General features: G+C 43.7%; 1 protein-coding gene across 1 annotated transcript; it reads left to right on the plus strand.

Moving 5' to 3' along the window:
- The first annotated feature begins 582 nt into the window (after window positions 1-582).
- GREM1 (gremlin 1, DAN family BMP antagonist) lies at window positions 583-13,411 on the plus strand. Its single transcript, XM_011283085.4, has 2 exons — window positions 583-752; window positions 9,384-13,411. The coding sequence occupies exons 1-2, from the start codon at window positions 586-588 to the stop codon at window positions 9,937-9,939; spliced, it is 723 nt and encodes a 240-aa protein (XP_011281387.2). The 5' UTR covers window positions 583-585; the 3' UTR covers window positions 9,940-13,411.
- The last annotated feature ends 8,585 nt before the right edge of the window (window positions 13,412-21,996 follow it).

Consider the following 21,996-nt stretch of genomic DNA (forward strand, 5'->3'; position numbering starts at 1 on the left):
GCCCGCCGGGGTTAACGGGGGCGCGGGGGTCAGCGCCCTCGAAGTTGGGGGCCTCGGGCCGAGCCGCGCCGGAGCCGCTGCGACCGCTCAACCAGAGCATCCTGCGTTCCCGCTCCGGCCACGGGGAAAGAATCGCCTAATCTGTCGAGGTCCCACGGAGATCTTGCTCTTCCCGGGACAGCCTCTGCGACCGAGCGCATTGCGGGGCCGATGCAGGCGAAGCGGGACTGGAGAGAGGAAAAGCCCAGGCCTGGGTCGGAGGAGGACTGAGGGGCCGGGAGCCGGGGGGATTTCCTCCCGCGCTTCCCCCTCCAACGGGAGCGGAAAATGTGATTTGCTGTGCATTCCAGGCGCGGTTCCCTGGGGTGACCTCTCCCAGCCGGCCCGGGCGGGGGGAGCAGACAAAGAGGCGAGGCAGGCGGAGAGGGGACCCCGCGGGGAGGCAGGAGGGGTGCAGGGGGCGGGGGCAGTACCGGGAAAGGGGGCGGATAGCGGGTCCGGCGGCGGCGGCGGCGCCTGGCCAATGGAGAGGCGCGGCCCTGGGCGCCGCGCACGGCCGCCGGCATTTAAACGGGAGACGGCGCGATGCCCCGCACTCGGTGCGCCTTCCGCGGACCGGGAGACCAAGTGTGCAGCGAGAGCCCTACTCTCTGTCCGGCTGACCCCGCGCCAAGCCGGGGCGGCTCGGGCCGCGGCCGCACACCGCGCCCCGCGTCGAGAGCGCAGGCCCGAAAGACCCGCCGCACTGACAGGTGAGTGCGAAGGTGCCCGTCAGGGTGTGAGTGTGAGTTTGTGTATGTGAGATGTGTGCGTATGGGGGGAGGCGTGCAGAGGGGTCCCCTGCAAGAGACTCCCGCGTCCAACTCGGTGCAGACGCGCGGTAGCCCTCCGTGCGCGCAGACCGAGGCCCCGGTACCTAGGGTGAATAATGCCGAAAAACCGGGGTCCTTCCTGCCAAAGTCGTGGCTGCCGTGACCTCACCTTGCAAGGTCCTCAGGGTGAGGCTGGGAAGGAGGATGACAACAGCGAGAGCTACGGCCCCGCATCCCATTTCCACCTCCCCGAGCCCCGCTAACGCGCTCCTGGTGCGCCTGCCAGCCGTGCCCTCACCTCGAAAGCGCGGAGTCCGGGTGGGCGCCTCGCGGGAGCGGAGGGCTAGTGGGCGGGAGTGGTGGGGAGCGATGGGGACCTGCAGCTTGGCCGCAGACGATGGGGCGAGCCGCACTAAGACGATGGGGCGAGCCGCCCTGTGTCTGAGGCGGGGAGCTGGGGCTCGGGACGTCTGGGGGCTCCCGTCCGAGTGCCGGGAGTGAGCCTGCGGTGGGCTGGAGGATCCGAAGAATCCAGCCGTGCGTCCATGGGCGCATCCTCAAGGTGAGATGGAGACTCAGGCAAGGGTAGAGTTCCGCCAAGTTCCGCCGCGGCGGAAACCCGAGCGTCGGGTAACGGGACAGCTTCAGTGCCGTGCGCGATCCGGGACGCGGAGTACAGAGAGCCCGCGGTGCTCATACCGCACACACCACACACATCCACTTGCTGGCCACGCACGCGTGGGCGCTCGGTGCCCTCTTCTAGGATTCTCCGCGCCTTGCGCGCCCCTTGGCTGAACCGCGAACGTCCAGGAGCCAGCCAGGCAGAACTAACCCGCAGGGTCCCGTTCCCCTTAATTTGTGTTCTAGAGTGCCCCGCCTCGCCCCACTGCGTCTCGTTAGCCACGGACGATGCGGGACTGGCGGCTCAGATGCCCAGGTGTTCCCCGTTCCCTGTCGCCGTTTTGCTGACTCCCTTGCAAGACCCGGGGCGGAGGGGCAGAGGTACTGTCACCTTGCCGGCCAGAGCTGTTTGTAGACTTAAGGTTTGGGAAGAACGGAAGCGCCACCGCTCTGGCTTGGCATTGTCTTCGGGTCCCGGCTGCACCTTGGGAGCGCCCCAGCCTGGTGTTTCCCCGCGGCGGGCCCTGGCCACGGTCCCTGGGCGAGGCAGGGGGCAGACAGGAGGTGACCAAGTTTTTGCAGTGAAGCCTTTCCCGCGCTCCCAGAGCTGGCCTGAATGGGTCCCAGGGTAGAATCTGGCTGTCGCCTTCTCCTCTGTCGACTTTGAGTCCCAACTCTTTTAGACGTTAGGGGTTAAAATCTCTCTTTAAAGGCTACAAGGGCAGAGAGACGACCACTGGCAGGTAATTGGATCTCCTGCTGGAAAAAGCAGATCCGAGCGGTGCGCGCGTCTGTTTATGTTCCCCTTGGAGATGGTGCCAGGACACGAGTTGATTAAAACAATCTATTGTGTTAAGTGGGTCACGGGGATTTAAGCTGTCCAGGGACCCCAGAGTAGTGGCTTCCTTCTGGCTGTACACACAAGTTAAATAAATAGCAGAGAAGAGGTTAAGATAACCCCAATCACAGGGTAAGGAGTCTTCTTTCACCCCTGGGCTTTCCAGCCCCACACTCCTTCCTTTTCTTCTCTAATTTTTTCTTTTTTTTTTTTCTTTCTTTTTTTTTTTTTTTTTTTTGGAGGTGGTGGGGGGACACTGAGAGACTTGAAGAGATGAACATTTCAAAGCAACATTTCAAAGCAACATTTCAAAGCAACTTAAGATCTTTCTTAAGAAACTAGTCTCATCTCCCTGGTACACCCATGTCTGCAACAGGAGGTGATTTGATGGCTATCACTGAATAAATTGCACCCTTCAATTGTTAGTATTAACGAATTATTGAAACATTCTTTAGAACGTAGTTATGGTGTGTGTGTGTGTGTGTGTGTGTGTGTGTGTGTGTGTGTGTGTGTGTTTAACCCTCAGGTCATTGTAGGAATTAAAGTCTTTTGTAACCTTTGTAATTTCACAGGTTTCCTATTTTCTTAAAAGTCCATTTTGAACGAAAATGTTTTGGTAACCCACGATCTATAGGAAATCCTACTTGGCTAACACAGTCTTTATCTGAACAGTTACACAGAGAAGACAGGGACCTACTATGTCCCCGCATCTTTGAATGAGCGCTGCCTGCTTGTCTTCTAAACTGAAGCCCTCCGTCTTAATATTTATGTATTACAAGTGGTAGAAGGCTAAGAAATTTTACACCACAGAACCCTTTACCAAGAAATGCTTGTCAACAGCAAAGCTGTGGAGCATGTCCTAGAGTAGAAGTTAAGGACAGATAGGAAAACCCAGCCCTTTTATGTAAAGAGAAGTGGGGGTGGGGTGGGTAGGGCAAGTCGCTATGGCATCCAACTGAAAGGACCGATCAGGCAAGTGTTACCAGACATGTCTTACATCTGCAAGGAATTTTCTTCAGTTTTAACATATGCTCTTAGAAATGCAAAGCACAACAGTAATTCCTGGGACAACAGAAGTTTTTTCCTTCACATGTGAACATGAAGATACAAACTAGATAATTATTTGACTTACAATATTCTTCAAACTGACTTGTGTTAGAAACAAGTCCATCTGTCCCTTGTTAAATACTGTGCAGAGTGCCCCTAGAACAGTGGTTAAAGACATGTTTGGGGGCTTAGGGAGGACTGGTGTCAAACCCTGGGTCTCCAACTGAGTAGCTGTGTGACCCTGAACAGACTTCTAACTCTTCTGGATTCCCTGACTGATAAAAGGAAGACAATATTATCCACCTCATGCTCTACTATGAGCATCTTCTATGTAGAAGAAATTCTAAAATACGGTCAGAATTTAGCACAAGGCCGTGTGTACTAAGGGTTCAAAATATAGATAGCTCTTATTAGTAATGATGATATTGGGGGAAGTTAGTAACATTATATGGCACCAGATATATTCCAAAGTGGTTCTGAAATTAAATCCCAAATCCCACTCACACGGGAACGAGTGCACATCTTGCACCACAATCAAAAACCTATAAACCGGCTGTCTCTCAGTAATGCTCCTCAGTGAACATTGATTACTTTCTAACTTGTTTCATGTTGACCTCAAAAATTATATATAAGCATTCACTTCAACAAAAATTCCTCCAATGAGCAGAGAGTTTCTGAGATACTTAACTACCTGGTGGTGTCCCTCATGTCCGCTGAAATGTGGGCCACAGTCTGGCTTAGCTTGGCTGGTCTTCTGAATAGAGAGGTTGTGGTTAGGGTCTTGCAACACATACAACATGAGCCTTTATGTTCTACTAATTTGCCAGCAAGTAGCTCCTATCTTCTTGGTTTCACTTGTCTGAAAAAAAAAAAAAAATCAACCCAGTGCATGCTTACAAAATTCTCTACTTAACTTCTAAAAGCTGTCTTTTTAAAAATTAAAGGTCAGGGGCGCCTGGGTGGCGCAGTCGGTTAAGCGTCCGACTTCAGCCAGGTCACGATCTCGCGGTCCGTGAGTTCGAGCCCTGCGTCGGGCTCTGGGCTGATGGCTCAGAGCCTGGAGCCTGTTTCCGATTCTGTGTCTCCCTCTCTCTCTGCCCCTCCCCCGTTCATGCTCTGTCTCCCTCTGTCCCAAAAATAAATAAAAGTTGAAAAAAAAATTAAAAAAAAAATTAAAGGTCAAATTAAAAATAACCTTTGCCCTTCTCAAAGATTTAGTGCTGAGAAGAAGGAAGACATTATTCTAAAATCTGGCCTGCATTCGCTGTCACTTTCATTATTTTCTCCTACTGGGAGAATAATTTGATGTCATGCCTGTTGAATGTTTTTCTAAAACTGAATTCATCAGGAGGAATTGATCGGATGTCCAGGCATAGACATCTGGGTTGCTGACTATTGTGAACTCAGTGTAATTCCCACTCAGGACTCCATTTAATGGATTATAAGCAGGTAGGTTAGTGAAAATGAGAAACACAGCAAGGAGAGTGCCCAAAAGTTGGCCTAAACTTTCCTAAAGACACAGACCATTGTAAACAGGTCACACAGAGCATTTTTATTTCTGATTCCCTAGAGTTAGATGATTGTGATCTTAGAGCCTTGTGAAGATTGGAATAAATCACCGTGACCTACACAGGACAGAGGTGGTTGATATGGCTTCTCCTGCGTGCAGATGTTTTCCCTTGATCTCTAAGGGAAACCTGAAGGAAAGCATCAGCTAGAGAAGACCTGCTCTGAGAGTATCATGTGCTCTGGGACAGATGGATTGGAGGGGAGGACAGTAGTAATGGAAAAAAAAAAAAAAAAGGTAAGGGTGGGTGGGTCTTGCTGATGAAGAACAGTTGTAGGAGAAAGCTCATCATGAAAATACTAGTTGGAGAAGCAGAAATGCATTAAGGCGAAGTGGAGGCAGGGTTTAAAAAGAAGAATGCTGCCTGCAGTGAGAATAAAGGGAGGTCTTTGTGGGTGTCGGGATGCACTGTGTACCACAAGATGCAGCTTTACTGTAATGATGTGAGTGGGTCATTTCATGAGTGCAAATTGCCAAAAATGTTTGCAGCTCACAGTTGGGCATGAGTGGTAGATCCTAGGAAACTGAATCTTGGTTAGAATTTGGATTGATTTTTGATAATGGGGCACTCTGCTAGGTATTGATGTGGAAAAGAATTGTCCTCAAGAAATTTACATCTTCTTGATTTCCTCCATGTCTGTGATATTTACAAAGTGCAAATTATTTGGTGGTAATACGATTGGGATTGCAAGACAAAGCAGTTCCTTTTCCTTCACTGCATAATCATGACCAGTCTGGGGTGTGTGCGTGGAAGACATGGGGTGATTGGCCACAGTGACTTGATAGAACCCTGGTCCTAGTACTATTAGAGTTCTCATCCTTCTAACTCTTACTCATGTGGAATATGCAGAGCACTGCTTCAGGGCACTGCTGTTCCTAAAGCTGAGGTCTGTGTTGATTGAAATTCCTGAAGTTGGATTTTACTTTTCTCCAAATAACTAGTTATCAGGTTTAAAGAGTCTAAAGCCTCACAGTAAGTGCTAAAGATCTTTTAAAAAGTAGGATTTAAAAAAAAAAGAAAGAAAAGCCATTCTATAACATTTTCCACACGTAATAAATCTTATTTTAAGAAAAATTTATTTTTCTTAAAAAAAACCCAAAACCAAGAAAAACGGCCTGCCACTCTAGACCGCTTTGACTATGGGGTTCACACGCTCCCAAAGGAACAGGAAGACTGTCCAAATTAAAACCAAAAGCCACAGTTGACTGATTTTGAATTTACCTCTTACTTCATTGTCAGTTTCTGCCATAGCGAGTACAGTAGCTTCAGTTAGAATATAAAACCCACAGCATTCTGCACGGGACCAGGTAAAAAGCAGTGGGTATCTGGAGTTTTCCTAGAAAAAGGAAGACAAATATTAAGGCTAGAGGGAGTTTGCTATACGGCAAGTCAGAAATAAAGAAGGTCGTATTTGGCTCAGCTGCTCACTGGCACATGTGAAGGAAGTCATTTTAAAATGAAAAGAACAGAGACTGTGTAAGTCAGTGTGGTCTATAACAAGCATTCATTTAACAAAAGAGCACCTACTCTGTGCCAGGCACTGAGAATAAGGTGATGAATAAGGCCTCATGACTCTTGGACTAGGTATTTATTTAATGACAGACGTGAAAATGCCAGGAAGGAAAAGTTGAGTATAAAAAGAGTGCTATGTTGGTCTGGAGAAAGGAAATTGCATTTTTTGGACAGATGTGTGTGTGTGTGGCAGGGGGCGGGGGGCAGCCTTATGACATGAACTGTCACATGCAGACAATGTACATTCCCAGGTTTGGATTGGCCTCTGTGATGTTGGGCTCTGAGGGTCTCGCCCTGGGAGGGCCGAATTGTCCTGGGGGCCATTTTTAGTAGGGATGAGGGGAGACTATGGGTGTAGGCCGAGGACTGTCTCACGCGTTCCTCTTTGAAATGGGCAGAGACTGAATTTTAGTTTAGATCCCGACCCCCAGTTGAATACATAGCAGAAACTTGTAAAAGCTTCTCAAATTCATAATATATTTGCCATGGCTCAAGTTATCCTGGTCTCTGGAGAAAATCAACACTGTTTTATAACTGGACTTTTCTCATGAGTGATTTTTTTAAAGACAAAACAAGGAAATTAATTTTTTGTTGTTGTTGAGGCAAAAAAAAAAGAAGGCTCTGTTTAAAGAACAGGGATGTTGTAACATAAACTGACAAAAGCCAGGGAGTCAACAGTCAAAGAACAGGAGCTAAATGTCACATTATCTGTTCCAAATTTGAACTTGCCCAAAAGTACTAGGTTAATGTTGGGAAAATGATGCCATTTAAGGATATTTTAAATTTAATGTTTAATTATGTTAATTTGACATTATCCTTGGGGTTGCATGGTCTTGGGACTATTGCTTAGAGAATGTAGATTCCACACTGTCTTTGTCTTTGAAAGGTAATTGCTTTAGTTAATCATACAACTTGTATAGTTCCTTAGGGTAACTGTAAGGTTACTTGGGGAGTGTAAGGTTACTATTAAATTGCACTTAGCGTTATTATGTGTTAACACCAGTATACAGAATAGAGCAGGGAGATGGGTACTTCACAGCTATGCCCTTAGGTTCAGAATCATGCTGCGCGTAGGGGCAGGGGGAAGGGGAAGCCTCAAGGTTCAGGTCTGATTTGGTATGATGACCTGAGAGAGAGGCTGTGAATTTGAAATTGTACTTTTTGAAAAGAAAATCCTTCCACATTTTAATAACTCTGTGTTCCAAAGGTACGAGTGCTATAGGCTACTCAAAGCTTGTTAGAAAGGCAGACCTACTGAATTAGAATCTGCATTTAACAGCACCCTGGATGAGTGTCTACACATTGAGGTTTCTGAGAGGCACCGTATCAGGAGAATCTTAATAGTCTGATGCTTGCACTGTCTTTAAAAATACGCTTCAGCTCCTCCCCTTCCTCCTCTGTTCTACCTGCTCTCAATACTCTGCCTCTAGAACAGCCCTCCTTTCTCTGGTTTACATTCCTCACTCCATTTTTTTCTCTCCCCATCCTTGCTTTCCTGTCCTGTTATTTTTTGTTTTTTTGTGTTTTTTTTTTGGTCTGTTTTCCCTCTGCCTCCCCAACTTACTTAATTTTTTTGTCATTGTTCATTACCCTTTATGACCCATGTCTAAGGCCCATCCACAAAAATTCACTATCATTCATTTATTCTACATGTGTATGGCATTTATTAATGTAAATATTTGCACAGACCTATTTCCTTGTGCCCATTTTCTATATTCTAAATTTTACACAAACACACACATAAATGACCTATTTCACCATTTAAAAGTAGAAAAGTGTATATCATGATATAGAGAATGATATAATAAATATCTGTGCCAGATTAAAAATGAGAATAAATGAGAGCTCAAGGGGTCTTATGAGTTATGTGACCTTTCTGATAAGGTAATTTGTTCTGTCTGCAATACTGCCATATCTTTGGTTGGTTCTCAAATTGCTTTTACTTGTATATCAAATTTGATGTGAGCCACCCTGTCTGGGGAGATGAGGTGTTTGTACCTGTGCTTAAATGAAGTCATTTATGGAGAAGTAAAGTGATTTTTCTCAAGGTTAGACAGCAAGTTGTTGCCCTAGCACTTTGACCTGAAACTCAGTTTTGACTTTTCATCCAGCCTTCTTCCTGTTAATTATTCTCCCTCTGTCAGGTGCTTTCCAGTCTTCTTCATGGGTCTCCTTGCAATGCCTGCTATCAGTGAACATCTCCTAAGTATCTAACCAATTGAACAAGGTGCAACTCAGGAAGCGCTCAGGCTAGGCCAAGAGAAGAGACTAGAAGCCTTTCCTGACAGAGGAAACCTGGGCAATGAGGTTGATTGGTCTTGCCATAAAACAAAATAGAAAATTGGTTTGCCCAAAGAGATGCAAAGTTCACTCGGTATCGTACAAGAACGAATACAATTAAGTGACCATAATACAAAGTCAGATGTGACTGGTGTCAGCAACCAGGAAGGAATTCCAGTGGCAGTACATGCCATGAAGAGGCAGGCCCTGACTGAGCTCAAACCTTGGCATATTCACTGGTGACCTGGGGCAAGCTACTTCATGGCTTGGTGGCCTGGTGGGTGATGAGAGTAACAGTACCTGATTCACAGAGATACTGTGAAAAGGAAATGAAGTATTTTACATAAAGTGTTTAACAAGTGCCTGAAAGGGGCGCCTGGGTGGCTCAGTCGGTTCAGTGTCCGACTTTGGCTCGGGTCACCATCTCACAGTTTGTGGGTTCGAGCCCTGCGTCGGGCTCTGTGCCAACAGCTCAGAGCCTGGAGCCTGCTTCGGGTTCTGTGTCTCCCTCTCTCTCTGCCCCTCCCCTGCTCACACGCTCTCGCGCGCGCGCTCTCTCTCTCTCTCTCTCAAAAGCAAAACAAACAAAACAACAACAAAAAAAGACAGACAAAACCAGTGCCTGATAAAATGTTAGCTGCTAATAATTTTCTAACTGACTTGTCTGTTTGTTGTGTCTCCCCTCTCTGTGCCTCCCTCCTCTAGCATGAGCCGCACGGCCTACACTGTGGGAGCCCTGCTTCTCCTGTTGGGGACCCTGCTGCCCACCGCTGAAGGGAAAAAGAAGGGGTCCCAGGGTGCCATCCCCCCGCCAGACAAGGCCCAGCACAATGACTCAGAGCAGACTCAGTCTCCCCAGCAGCCCGGCTCCAGGAACCGGGGGCGCGGCCAAGGACGAGGCACCGCCATGCCCGGCGAGGAGGTGCTGGAGTCCAGCCAGGAGGCCCTGCATGTGACTGAGCGCAAATACCTGAAGCGGGACTGGTGCAAAACCCAGCCGCTGAAGCAGACCATCCACGAGGAGGGCTGCAACAGCCGCACCATCATCAACCGCTTCTGCTATGGCCAGTGCAACTCCTTCTACATCCCCAGGCACATCCGGAAGGAGGAGGGCTCCTTTCAGTCCTGCTCTTTCTGCAAGCCCAAGAAATTCACCACCATGATGGTCACCCTCAACTGCCCCGAACTGCAGCCACCCACCAAGAAGAAGAGGGTCACTCGAGTCAAGCAGTGTCGATGCATATCCATCGATCTGGATTAAGCTGGGCACACCCAGCCTGTCCTCGGGATGCAGCCCCAGGCGGGCCCAGAGCCAGACCTAAAACCACCCGATTCTCACTTGGCTTTAAACCTACAGGCAAGAAGAACCACCAGCTGCCTTCTGACAGGAGCCTGCTAGTGCGTAGTTAGTGTGCGTGAGTGTGCATGGGTGTCTGTGGGTGTTTGCAGACACCAGAGGAGGGCACTTCCTAGTGTGTAAGCCTTTCCGTTTCCATGGGGATGGCCCAGAAAGCCCACACCAGGGAAGGCACATGAAGAGGGGCAGGGCTGTGGTCTGGTTCTGCCTGTGTATTACATGTGCCCTCCCTCCCTGGGGGCCAGAATCCCCCTCCGGAATGAATGTTAACAGAAGAGGCTACTCTGACCGCAAGAGACCTGTTGTAGTGCTGCATTATACTCGGCAAAGGTGTTCCCACCTGTGCATGCTTCCCTTCCACAGCCCATCCCTTCTTAGGCTCTCAGTGACAGTTTCAATCTAATCCCCTATCTGCTAAGGGCTCTAAATGAGCTCACTTGACCATAGATGCAAATGTTTCTCATTTGGAGAAGACTCTTCGGACTCGGAGAGGCTGGTGTGTACATGGGCAAGAAGGACATAGGAGTGAGAGAAGGGAGGGATTGAGGGGGAGGACCAGTTGGGCACAGCAAAGTTCAGGGAGATGTGCAGGGTCTTGAAAGGCCACTCCCCGAACACAGGGCAACCCCAGGCTTCAGCAAGTCTTTTCCTGCTATTTAACCAAAACCAAGTGAACGGAGGAGAAATGGAATTGCCAAATCCTCATTGACCGTGGCCGTCACCATGATCTGCTGAAATTGGCTGTAACCCAACACCAAACTTAAAACATAAATATTGACCACTCCTATTTTCAGAACCGAGTGAGCTGAACCAAGACAAATCCTCCCCCTTCGCCCCTCTCAGGTGGACGGCAGATGGAGCTCAGACCAGCAACCCCCCACCCCCCGCCGCCATCCCCGCCAGTGCAGGGATAGGAAGAAAACAAATGCCTCATAAGCAGAAGGTCCTAGTATCTTTCCTTTTGCTTGGTGGTAATCACCTCTTTCCCAGTCCATTATTTCTGTATAATGCTTCTGAGAGCCACAACCCTGTATTCTAAAGATTTTGCTTCTGCTAAGTGTACCTGGCAGTGAAGAACCAAGGTAAGAGGGGAGAGTTTAGGGCCTGCTCCATTTTAGCTAGACGTAGATTTTGGGTCTTTATGTTTTAGCCATTGGTAGGAGATTGAGCTGGAGAGCAGAGGAAAAGAAGGAAATAAAGGAGACTGCCTCTGGCTAAGGAGTAATTTAATGCCCGGGAGGAGATAGAAGGGATGTGTCCTCCTCTTCTTCCTTTGCTTTCTCGGGGTCTAATGCGAAACCCCAATTAAGAAAGAGCGTTTGGGTGGTGCATTAGCCATGTCTCTACTGGTGGTGGGATTCGTCTAACATTGGAACCATTCAGAACATACTAGTAGACCCCTCCTCTGATTAAACCTGGGTAGGGATTATCTAATGGCCGAAGTACAGGGTGGGTAGACCTTAACTACGGTTTGGATTTGGCTAACCTGTTCTCTTCAAGCCTGAGGTTTTCTATGTAAACCCATCCCCACCCCCCAAACACTTGTTTTGCCTTGTACCATCTCATCCCCATTAGCCAAGTCATGTGTAATTTGGGAACCATTGACTAGCATTTTATTTGCCCAGCGAAGCTCCAGCATTGCACTAAAGAGGCTTGTAGTATTTTATTTTATTTTTTTGGTGCAGCACTCTCCCATCTGACAACTAAGTGGGAACCATACTTTGAGGCAGAAGTTAATCTTGAACGCTCAAAATATTGGGTCTGATTTTGAAACTTTTAAACTCACTACTGATGATTCCACACCAGGCAAATTTGTTCAAACACACGGGCTGTGCATTTCGTATACACTGTATGCCCCTGCCCTAAAACCTTCTATCTTCCACATCCTCCAGCAATAAAGCACAGAATGGATTTAATTAAGCACACAAATACTAAGCCAGAATTTTGAGGGCGGGGGAGAGGAAAAGAAAGGGGAAGGAGCTGAACATGTAAAAACCACACGACAGAGGAAAAATGACATTCAGAATCGGCAGACACTGAATTTCTCTGGTTGTTTTAACTCTGCCACAAGCATGCAATTTTGTTAAAAAGAGATGACTTAAGTTGGCAGCAGCAATTTTCTTTTAGTAGCTTGTACCACGGTCTTGCATGTAAGTCGGATTTGGCTTAAGTAAAGAGAATTTCCTCAAAATTAACTTCACTGGGATAATCAGCAGCATAACTACCCTGAAAAAAACCAGTGTTGGCCAAAGAGGGAGATGTCTGCTTTTCTGACTGTGCCTATATTAAGACTAGCAAAGTATGGTATGTCTTCCAACATTTATTGAAAGTGCCATATCTGTTACATATTGTATTGGAGTCACCGACGAAGAAATATGTTTTTTTCATTACTATAGTAGAGTATTTTTTTATGGCAAGATATTTGTGATCTCAATCTTTCCTATTCAAATAATGCCAAACACCAAATATGAATTTTATGATGTACGCTTTGTGCTTGGCATTAAAAGAGAGAAACACACGTCCTGCAAGTCTGTAAGTTGTTTTTTTGTTTTTTGTTTTTTTTTTTTGTTATTGTAATTCTTCAAAGTTACAAATACAAGTAAAAAATCTGGAGGAAAAGATAATTTCCACTGTGTGGAATGTGAATACTTAAACAAAAAGTTATGGTTATTTAATGTAATTATTAATTCAAATCCTTTGGTCACTGTGATTTCGAGCATTTTTTTTCTCCTTTATTTGACTTTTCTCTGAGTTAAGCAAAGATGAAACTGACACATTGTATGTTGTTAGAGGTTTTTTTTTTTTATCAGGTCAGAGGGAAACAATAAAATCTTGACACATCTGAACATGTGCAACAGAGTCAGGACCTGAGCTTTTGTGTTTTTGTTTTTGTTTTTTAATTGAATATTCCTTAAAGGTTAACATTTCTAAAGCAATATTAAGAAAGATTTTAAATGTTATTTTGGAAGACTTATGATGTGTGTATGCAAATAGCTGATAATAATGAATAGTTCAGAAGTCCTTTTAAGGGAGAAGATCTAAAATGAAAAATGTATGTGCAGAACATGTATAAATGACCAGTCAGTGCTTAAGAGTGGAGGTAGTTCTATTGATTTGTCATTCTCAAGATATTTAATATCAACTGCATTATGTATAGTGTGCGCTTCAATCTTTTAAAAACAACAGAGGATTATATGGACTATGGCTGAATTACTTTGCTATGTTTGAGGAGGAGAGGGGATTGGATGGTCTCATAAAAATTAATTTGGTTTAAAGCAAAGTTTTATGAATTTGAAACTAGAATTTGATTTCGATCCCAATTATGTTCTATATAACCTTTCCCAAAGAGCAACCAATAAATTGAAACTCTTCTGTGTGTGTGTGTGTGTGTGTGTGTGTGTGTGTGTGTGTGTGTGTTTAACTGGTAGTGTTTACAGGGTAGGATGAACAGGGGCTCACTTGTCATAGGAAGGAAGGTAGAAAGGAGATCATTGGATCTCTTGCGATCCCAAAGGAAATTTAGTTCTTCCACCTAGACTTTTATAATTTCAGTAGGACACCTCAGGCCATGGCAGTTAGAGGTGGGGGGAAAGTTGGTATGCAATGGAAAATACCAGCCTCTTCCCCAGAGCTAGAAACAAGAGTTGGAAAGGGCTTTGTTTTCAGTAATGGAAGAGTTGCCGTGCAGAAATGATAATGGCTTTATTTTGAGGTGTTCAAGGGAAAAATGGAAAAGAGATTTGGGGCTCACTAGAAGGAAGATAATAATGAGAGTAATTCATCAATGCAATGAGCTGCCTTTAAGATGGTGAACTCCCTGTGCTTGGAAGTATGAAAACACATGCTAGATGTCACTTAGTAGGGATGTGAGGTAAAGTGAGTTCTTGTCCTGGGTATGCAATTGAAGTAGATTTCTGAGGTCCCTTCCTACTTGGACATACAGTACAGGATTTCTACTAGGTATTGGTGCCCTGACAATGGTGATGAAAACCCCGGAAACTACGTATGGAGTGCTTAGGCCAGACACTGTGCTAAGAATTCTTTTTGAGTTGTTCCCCACAATCTTCATATATTGTATGTATACCATTACATACACTACTAGGAGGCAGTGAACTCGTAGGGTTTCACTGCAACACGTGTGCCCTTAAACACTGTGCAAAATTGTGATATTCTCAACTTATATCAGTTTATTCTTTTAAGGACGGAACACAGCACTCTGCAAATAGATCCAACTCTTAATTATTCACATTTAATGACTATGATTACCCTGAGGTTGCAGTTGACATCATCAGGAGCCCTAGCTCCAAAGCACTTAAAGGCTCTTTGCCAGTTCTCTTTTTGTTATGGGCTCCTTGGACTTGGAGGGGAAAGATGGCAGCAATTACCAAGGAGACAGTGTCCTCAGAAAAGCCACACCCACCTCTAAGAGGCAACATCTGAACAGGGTAATGGACTGGATACAGAAATGCATTCTAGATTTAAAAAAAAGTACATGGTAGGATATCAGCAAAAATGTAGTGAGGAGCTCTGAAAATTCTCTCCTCCATAAAACCAATGAAAAACTGGCAAAAATAACCAGAATCAACTTTTTAGAACTTTGAAAATTAACTTCAGGCCTGCGGCAGTCTGGGGGACATTTATTTTAGAAAGAAGGATGAATCTCTGTAAGAGCAGTGAACACTATGACATTGTAATTTGCCCTGTTCTCATCCTTCCTCTCCAGTTTCATAGAAGACTTAAAAACCAAGAGTCTGCAATTATTGTGAAAACCAGCAGTGGAGCAGCCACTGGAGGGGGGTAGAATGGGATTGGAGTTCTTTCAAAGCTGAATCCCCAGAGAACTGTCATTATTTGACTTGTCTGTCAGGTCCTGGACACCCCACTTGCAAGGCTATCTTTATTTGACCTGACTGGAAGCTGCCCAGTGTGAAAGGCTTTGTTGAAAACAATTAGAGGCAATTGATTATTTTTGTGGCTGCTTGAGGTAGAGGATAGCACTTGGGCAAACAGAAGGCTGAACAAAAAGCTTAACGGAGGGAATGAGATTTCCTTCGACCTTTGAAAAGCTCCAACACAGTACTGGGAGTCTGGAAGGCCAAAGGCAGGTGTGGAGTTGTGTACAAGCCCAGGGCTTTCTACATGCTCAGGAAGAATGCAAAGAGACTGTAGACTCTTATGTCAGGATGATCATGAGGCTCTGCATAAGCGAGAAGTCAGTTGTCTACTGCCTGTCTAAATATTGATGCTGTGCCCCAACATTTATACAGAACCCACTGGCAAAGACTGATAGATTTATCGGTTCCAAGTGTTTAAGGAAATCACTGTTCAACCATTCACTGACCACGAAACTAACCAAGCAGAGACTTCAGTGGCAAGACACAACAAAAAATACAGACTTTACTGAATTAATTCATAAAAGTCACTAAACAAAGAAACATCAAACACTGACAACAGCGAATCCTGGGGAGCAGGAGAGAGACCGATTTGAAGAGTTACCCCGTTATATTATTACTTAAAACTACTTGTATGTTCAGATGACAAGATCTTATATATAGAAACCCAAAGGAATCCGCAAAAGAAATATTAGAGCTATCTTAGTCCATTCAGGCTACTGTAACAAAATATCACTGACTGGGTGGCTTATGAAAACACAGTTATTTTTCACAGTTTGGAGGCCAAAAGTCTGGGATCAGAGTGCCAGCGTTGTCAGGTAAAGTCAATGCTTCTGGGTCCCAGACATCTTTTCATAACTTTACATGGTGAAAGGGCTAGAGATCTCTCTGAAGCCTCTTTTGTAAGACACTGATCCTATTTGTGAGGATTTCACCCTCATGACTTAAGGACACCCCAAAGGTCCCACCTCCAAATATCATCACGTTAGGGGGTAGGACTTAAAAATATGAGTTTTGGGGTGGATACAACCATTCAGACCACAGCAAGAACTTAATAAATGAGTTTATCAAGATTGCTGGACACAGGATCGATATACAAAAAATTAATTGTATTCTATATACCAGTAATGAGAAAAACTGAAAATGAAATTAAGAAACTAATTCCTTTGCTATAGCATCAAAAAGAGGAAAATAGGAATAAATTTAACAAAGGAATAAACTTAACTAAGGAAGTGCAAGACTTGTACATTGAAAATTATAAGACATTGTTTAAAGCAATTAAAGAAAACCAAAATAAATGGAAAGACATTCTGTGTTCATGGATTAGAATTCTAATGCAAACTGAATACAATCCCTATCAAAATCCGAACTGGTTTCTTTGCAGAAATGGACGAGCTAATCCTAAAATTTATATGAAAACGCAAGGGACCCAAAATAGCCAAAACCATCTTGGAAAAGAAAACCAAAGTTGCAGGACTGACACATCCTGATTTCAAAACCTACAGCAAAGAACTGTTGTCAGGCAAACATCCTTATAACTACCATTAGATTAAGAAATAGATTTCTTTCCCAGCCTCTCCAGAGGCTCTCCTTATGTCCCACCTCAATTTTAACCCTTTCCCACATGACAATAATAATCACACCTTCAACTTTTATAGTAAATTCTTCTTTGCATATTTCTATAGTTTTATCACCAAAGTGTACATCCCTAACTCTATACTGTTTCCAGACAGTTCAAGTGGTAAAAGATTAAAGACCTGAGGTAAGGCAGGTCTAACCCTCTTCCTATGATCTTGATGGTGATCAGCAAGTAGAGGATTACCAGTATCCATTTCCTCCTATTGCACCAACAAATTCACTGGGAAGGTGGCTAAAATCATTGGATATTTCAAGGTATTTGAGGTAACTATTCTCATTTTCCCTGTTCCCCATTATAATAAAAACAAGGTTTTGATACTGAAACTCACAAAACAATCCTACTGTCTTCTATGTGTATGGCTGAAACCACTTTCTCTATCCTGTGTATTTCTCATTAAACAATGCATCAAGAGTCCATTAGAAATGAGCTTCACTTCCTTTCAGGACAATCCATTCCACAAGTGCCAATGCTGACATTTGGAAGGTAGAAGTTTATTATGACACCACAATGACAGCAGAGGTTATATTTGGGATGATATCTATTATTTTTTACTTCTTGCATTTTTTTTCTCCCTAAATCTTTTTGTTTGGAGCTACCCTTCCCTCATTCCTTGTGGTGCCTTTGAGGCTTATCATTGTGTGTTTTATTCCTATTCCTTCTGCAGGCATAGGGGTGACATAAGACCATACTGGAAAATCAGAATATTCATTTCATTTGGCCACCATGGTGGTTTTTTTTTTTTTTTTTTAAAGAGAAAGGGGCTTCTCTTTTTTTTTTTTTAATTTTTTTTCAATGTTTATTTATTTTTGAGACAGAGAGACAGAGCATGAACGGGGGAGGGGTAGAGAGAGAGGGAGACACAGAATCGGAAACAGGCTCCAGGCTCCGAGCCATCAGCCCAGAGCCCGACGTGGGGCTCGAACTCACGGACCACGAGATCGTGACCTGGCTGAAGTCGGACGCTTAACCAACTGCGCCACCCAGGCGCCCCAATGGTGGGTTTTAAAAATGGGCTTGAAAGTCAAACTGAGCCCATAAGAATCTTCCTTCAGATATGAATACAGAGGCTGGGAGAAAGGATTTTTTTTCCCTCCTCTAGAATCATAAGCTGGTAGACCAAAATCTCCTGACAGTCATCGGCCTGACAGTCTCGGGTATATGGATGAAAGTGTTTGAAGAGTTAAGCATCTGAACACAGAAAAGCAGAGCCAAAAGATGGACCAAGTATCTTAATGAAAGAATTTTTCTTACTGAATCGAGCTATGCTGGAAGTTAGGCCAACCTATGAATCAACTTGTATTTGTCAGAGATGGCTCTGTAACAAATTATGCCAAAACTCAGGGGCTTAAAAGAAGATTTATTATCTCATGTATTTTCTGATAGGGATCTGGGAATGATGAAACTGGGTGGTTCTGGCTCTAAATGTCTCAGGAGTATGCAGGCAAGATGTCACAGGGGTTTCAGTCCTCTAAAGACTTGACAGGTTAGAGAACCCACTTCCAACACAGTTCACTTACCTGGCTGTTGGCTGGAGTCCTCAGCTCCTCACAAGGTGGACCTGTCTTCAAAACATGGTAACTTCCTCCAGAGTGAGTAATCCAAGAGAGAGCAAGGAAGAAGCCACGGTACCTTTTATGACTTAGCCTCCAAAGCCACAGACCTTTACTTTCACTTTTCCTATTTGTCAAAAGCAAGTCACTGAGTTTGTCCACATTCCAGAGGAAACTGCAACCCAGCTGCCTGAGAACCAGATGACACCCTCTCCATGCTCCACAGAAGTTATGAGTTCCTATGAATGGTTGCTGGCTAAGGGTGGTTGCTTAAACCTGCAGATCCAGTGTGGTATATCTGCTCATTGGAACCTGGGCAAATTATAAAAATTAATTAACTTCATGAGTGTTTGAGAAGTGCAAGGGTTTAGCTTTCTGTGCTCTATAGTATAGGAGACAACCCAGAAGGATACTGGAACAGGTGCCAAGAGAGCAAGATGCCACATCAAATTAATTCATGAATACAGGGGTGAAAGGAAACGGTACTCAAAGGCTTATCATGAAAAGTTATCAGTCTCTTATCCCAGCTCTTCTACTTGACTCCCTTCAGTCTCATTTCTCAGTCAACTGTTGAAAATGTCTATTTCTTCTGCCATTGCATCCATCTTTCCACTTCTTACTTTTAATTTTACATATTGTCTGCCAACATTGTGTTATGATAAAGAACACAGCTTGTTCCTACTCCATTTCACTCACTCTACACCACTAATATAATTGCCCCACAAATTTAGCTTTCATCCATAATCAGAGTTTCCACTATTATGATCATCAATTACTATTTACTGCTGAATTTATGTTTCCTTTCTTGTTCAACTGATCCTGGAGTCAGCTGTTTGACATTTTTTCCATTTAGCTTTAAATATATATACATATATATTTATATATACATATATATACATATATATTTATATATACATATATATACATATATATGTACATATATATGTATATATGTACATATATATGTAAAATATATATACATATATATTTAATACATATATATTTAAATATATATAAATATATATACATATATACATATTCAAATATATATATGCACACACACAGCCTTTTTTTATATATGCCATTTTTAAAAAATATATCTATATATTGATTTTTAGGTGTTCAAATAGTCCCCTTCCATTTTGTTCACTGAAGACCCACTTTCAGGACTTTCTACTTACCTGCTTCAGTGTGAACTGGTTGTTCTTCATTTGAAACCTCTCTGAGTCCTTATACATCTTAGAATGTCTCTAGGTTCTCCTCACTTATAGAGCAGATAAGCATAGAATTGTAAAGCCCTCAGAATTTTTAAGGTATTCTTCTATTATGTTCTATGTTCTGATTGCTGTTAAGAAGTTCAATGGAATTCTAATTTTTCTCTCTGGAAACCGTTAGGACCTTCATCTCTTTTGTTCTTAAAACTCACAATGATGTTGGATTTCTTATTAAGTTTGATAGGCACTCAATGGACCCTTTAATCTGTAGAATCATGCCCTTTAGTTCTGGGACCTCATCTTCTTATATTATTTCTTTCAAAATTTTTTTTCTCCACAGTTTTACTCTAATCTCTCCTTTTAGAGATCTTATTAGTCAGATATTAGACCTCCTAGTCCATTCTTCTTAGGTTTTTATGTTTTCACTTCTATTTCCATAGCTTTAAAAAATTACTGAAGTATAATTGTCATACAATGTTATATTGGCCTGTTCAGGTTCACAACACATTGATATTTCCATAGATTTTCATTTTTTAATGATTTCTTGAAAGCAATATCACAACGCTTCTGTAGCAGATTTGTAAGTGGTCTCTATGATGTGTTAAGTGATTCTCCCAAGGATACCACTTCCTGGTATTCTTTGCATGATACCCTTCTCTTTAGTGTGGCTGGGACCTGGAAAAATTTCTAATAAATGGAATGAATGTGACACAGGGGCTAGGATGCATGTGATCATCATGTGAATGTGATTGCATAAAAGTGTAGTTCCCATCTTGCTAGGGACCCTCTCTCCATTGCTAGCTCTGTAGAAGCAAGCTGCCAAGAATCTACAGCTGCAAGGACATGAATTTTGTGACAACTTGAAGGAGTTTAGAAGTGGATCTTTCCCCACTCTAGCTTCTGGTGAGAACCCAGTCCCGGCTGATACATGGATTATTGCCTTGTGAGACCGTGAACAGGAGACCCAGCTAAGCTGTGCTCAGACTCCTGATCCACAGAAAGTGTGAGATAATAAATATGTGTTGTTTTAAGCCACTAAGTTTATGGTAGTCTGTTTTACAGCATAGTAAAATAATATATCTTTTCATGAATTTTAAATTTGGTCAGTCATGTCTGTTGTTGTTTCTAAAGAGTCTCTGCTTGTTGTCCTTCCCTCTGTTTTAAAGTAATATTCTGGGGTGCCTGGTTGGCTCAGTTGGTAGAGCATATGACTCTTGATTTTGGGGTCATGAGTTTGAGCCCCACATTTGGTGTACAGCCTACTTAAAAAAATAAAATAATGTTTTGTTTCATGGATGTAATTTTTTTTCTTGTCAGTTTTCCCACTTCCTATTCTCTTTACTGTCTCTAACTCTGGCTCTCTTAGGTGTGTGTGTGTGTGTATTAATTTCTGGCTTTCCTAAGATATTGATGATTCTTAGTGGTATGTTACATTTAAGAGCTCCAAATAAGCCAGTTGGGAAGATCTATGTACAGGAAGGTTATTAAACTGGTATCCTTCTCTGCAAGCTAATCTGGTGGTGAGGCAACCTTTTAATTGGGGAAGTTCCCAAATGTCAATATTTAATTATCTTTTTTCTGGGGCCATTATGTTTCCGGAGAGAAGAATCCACTATACATTTTTTTGGGGGGGGGAAGCTACTAGTCTTTTATGAGGGTGAAAGAAAAAGGCTGGGTGAACTCTTTGTTCAGAATGAAGACTTTCATTTATTAGCTCTACCTCATTTCTTTTTTTTTTTTTAACGTTTATTTATTTTTTATTATAACGTTTTGAGAGAGAGAGAGAGAGAGCATGTGAGCAGTGAGGGGGAGAAGAGAGGGAGAGAGAGAATCCAAAGCAGGCTTTGCACTGTCAGTGCAAAGCCCAACGTCTGCTCGAACTCACAAACCGTGAGATCATGACCTGAGCCGAAGTCTGACGCTCAACCGACTGAGCCACCCAGACGCCCCTCCATGCCTCACTTCTGTCTTTAGTTGGCCTGATGGTCTTGAAATTCAAGGATTTCTGGTTTGAAAGAATAGACCTTTTTCAGTGTTCAAGTTAGGGCAGATGAGGTTATGGTTGCCTGGTGTGACCTGGTGTTCTACTTGTCTATTGTTGCATGAAAAACTAAGTGGCTTAATTTCTTCTTCTTATTACTACCTTTTATGGTTCTGTGAGTTGACTGAACTCAGCTAAGTGGTTCTTACGTGGGTAGAGGTTTCTCATGCTGTTACAGTCAGATAGCACCTGTGAGTGAGAATGACTCACTCACATGGCTGCCAGTAGATGCTGGTTATAGCTGAAAGCTTAGTTTCAAATAGTCTCTTAAGCTTAAGCGTCTTAAGCTTCTGAGAGCACAGAGGTTGGGTTTCAAGAGCAAGTGTTCCAAGATAAAGAAAGTCAAATCTCCCAGTTTCTTAAGGCTGGGCCTGAAAACCTATACAGTGCCACTCCTACCATATTCAATTGGTCAAAGCAGATTCAAGGAGGGGGGGATCCCTACCTCCCGATGAGAGAAGTGTCAGCTAACTTGCGGCCATCTTTAACCAACCACAAATGACTTCACAGGCTGGGAGAAAAGACATGAGGGTTCAGGCTGTTTTGTACACAAACTTTGACTCCGTCTCCCTCAGTTCAGCTCTGCAGCGCACTGTGACACCCGTCTTCTGCCTTGGTCCTCTGA

The sequence above is a fragment of the Felis catus genome, chromosome B3 (genome assembly GCF_018350175.1).
Source record: "Felis catus isolate Fca126 chromosome B3, F.catus_Fca126_mat1.0, whole genome shotgun sequence".
NCBI classification, from domain to species: domain Eukaryota; kingdom Metazoa; phylum Chordata; class Mammalia; order Carnivora; family Felidae; genus Felis; species Felis catus.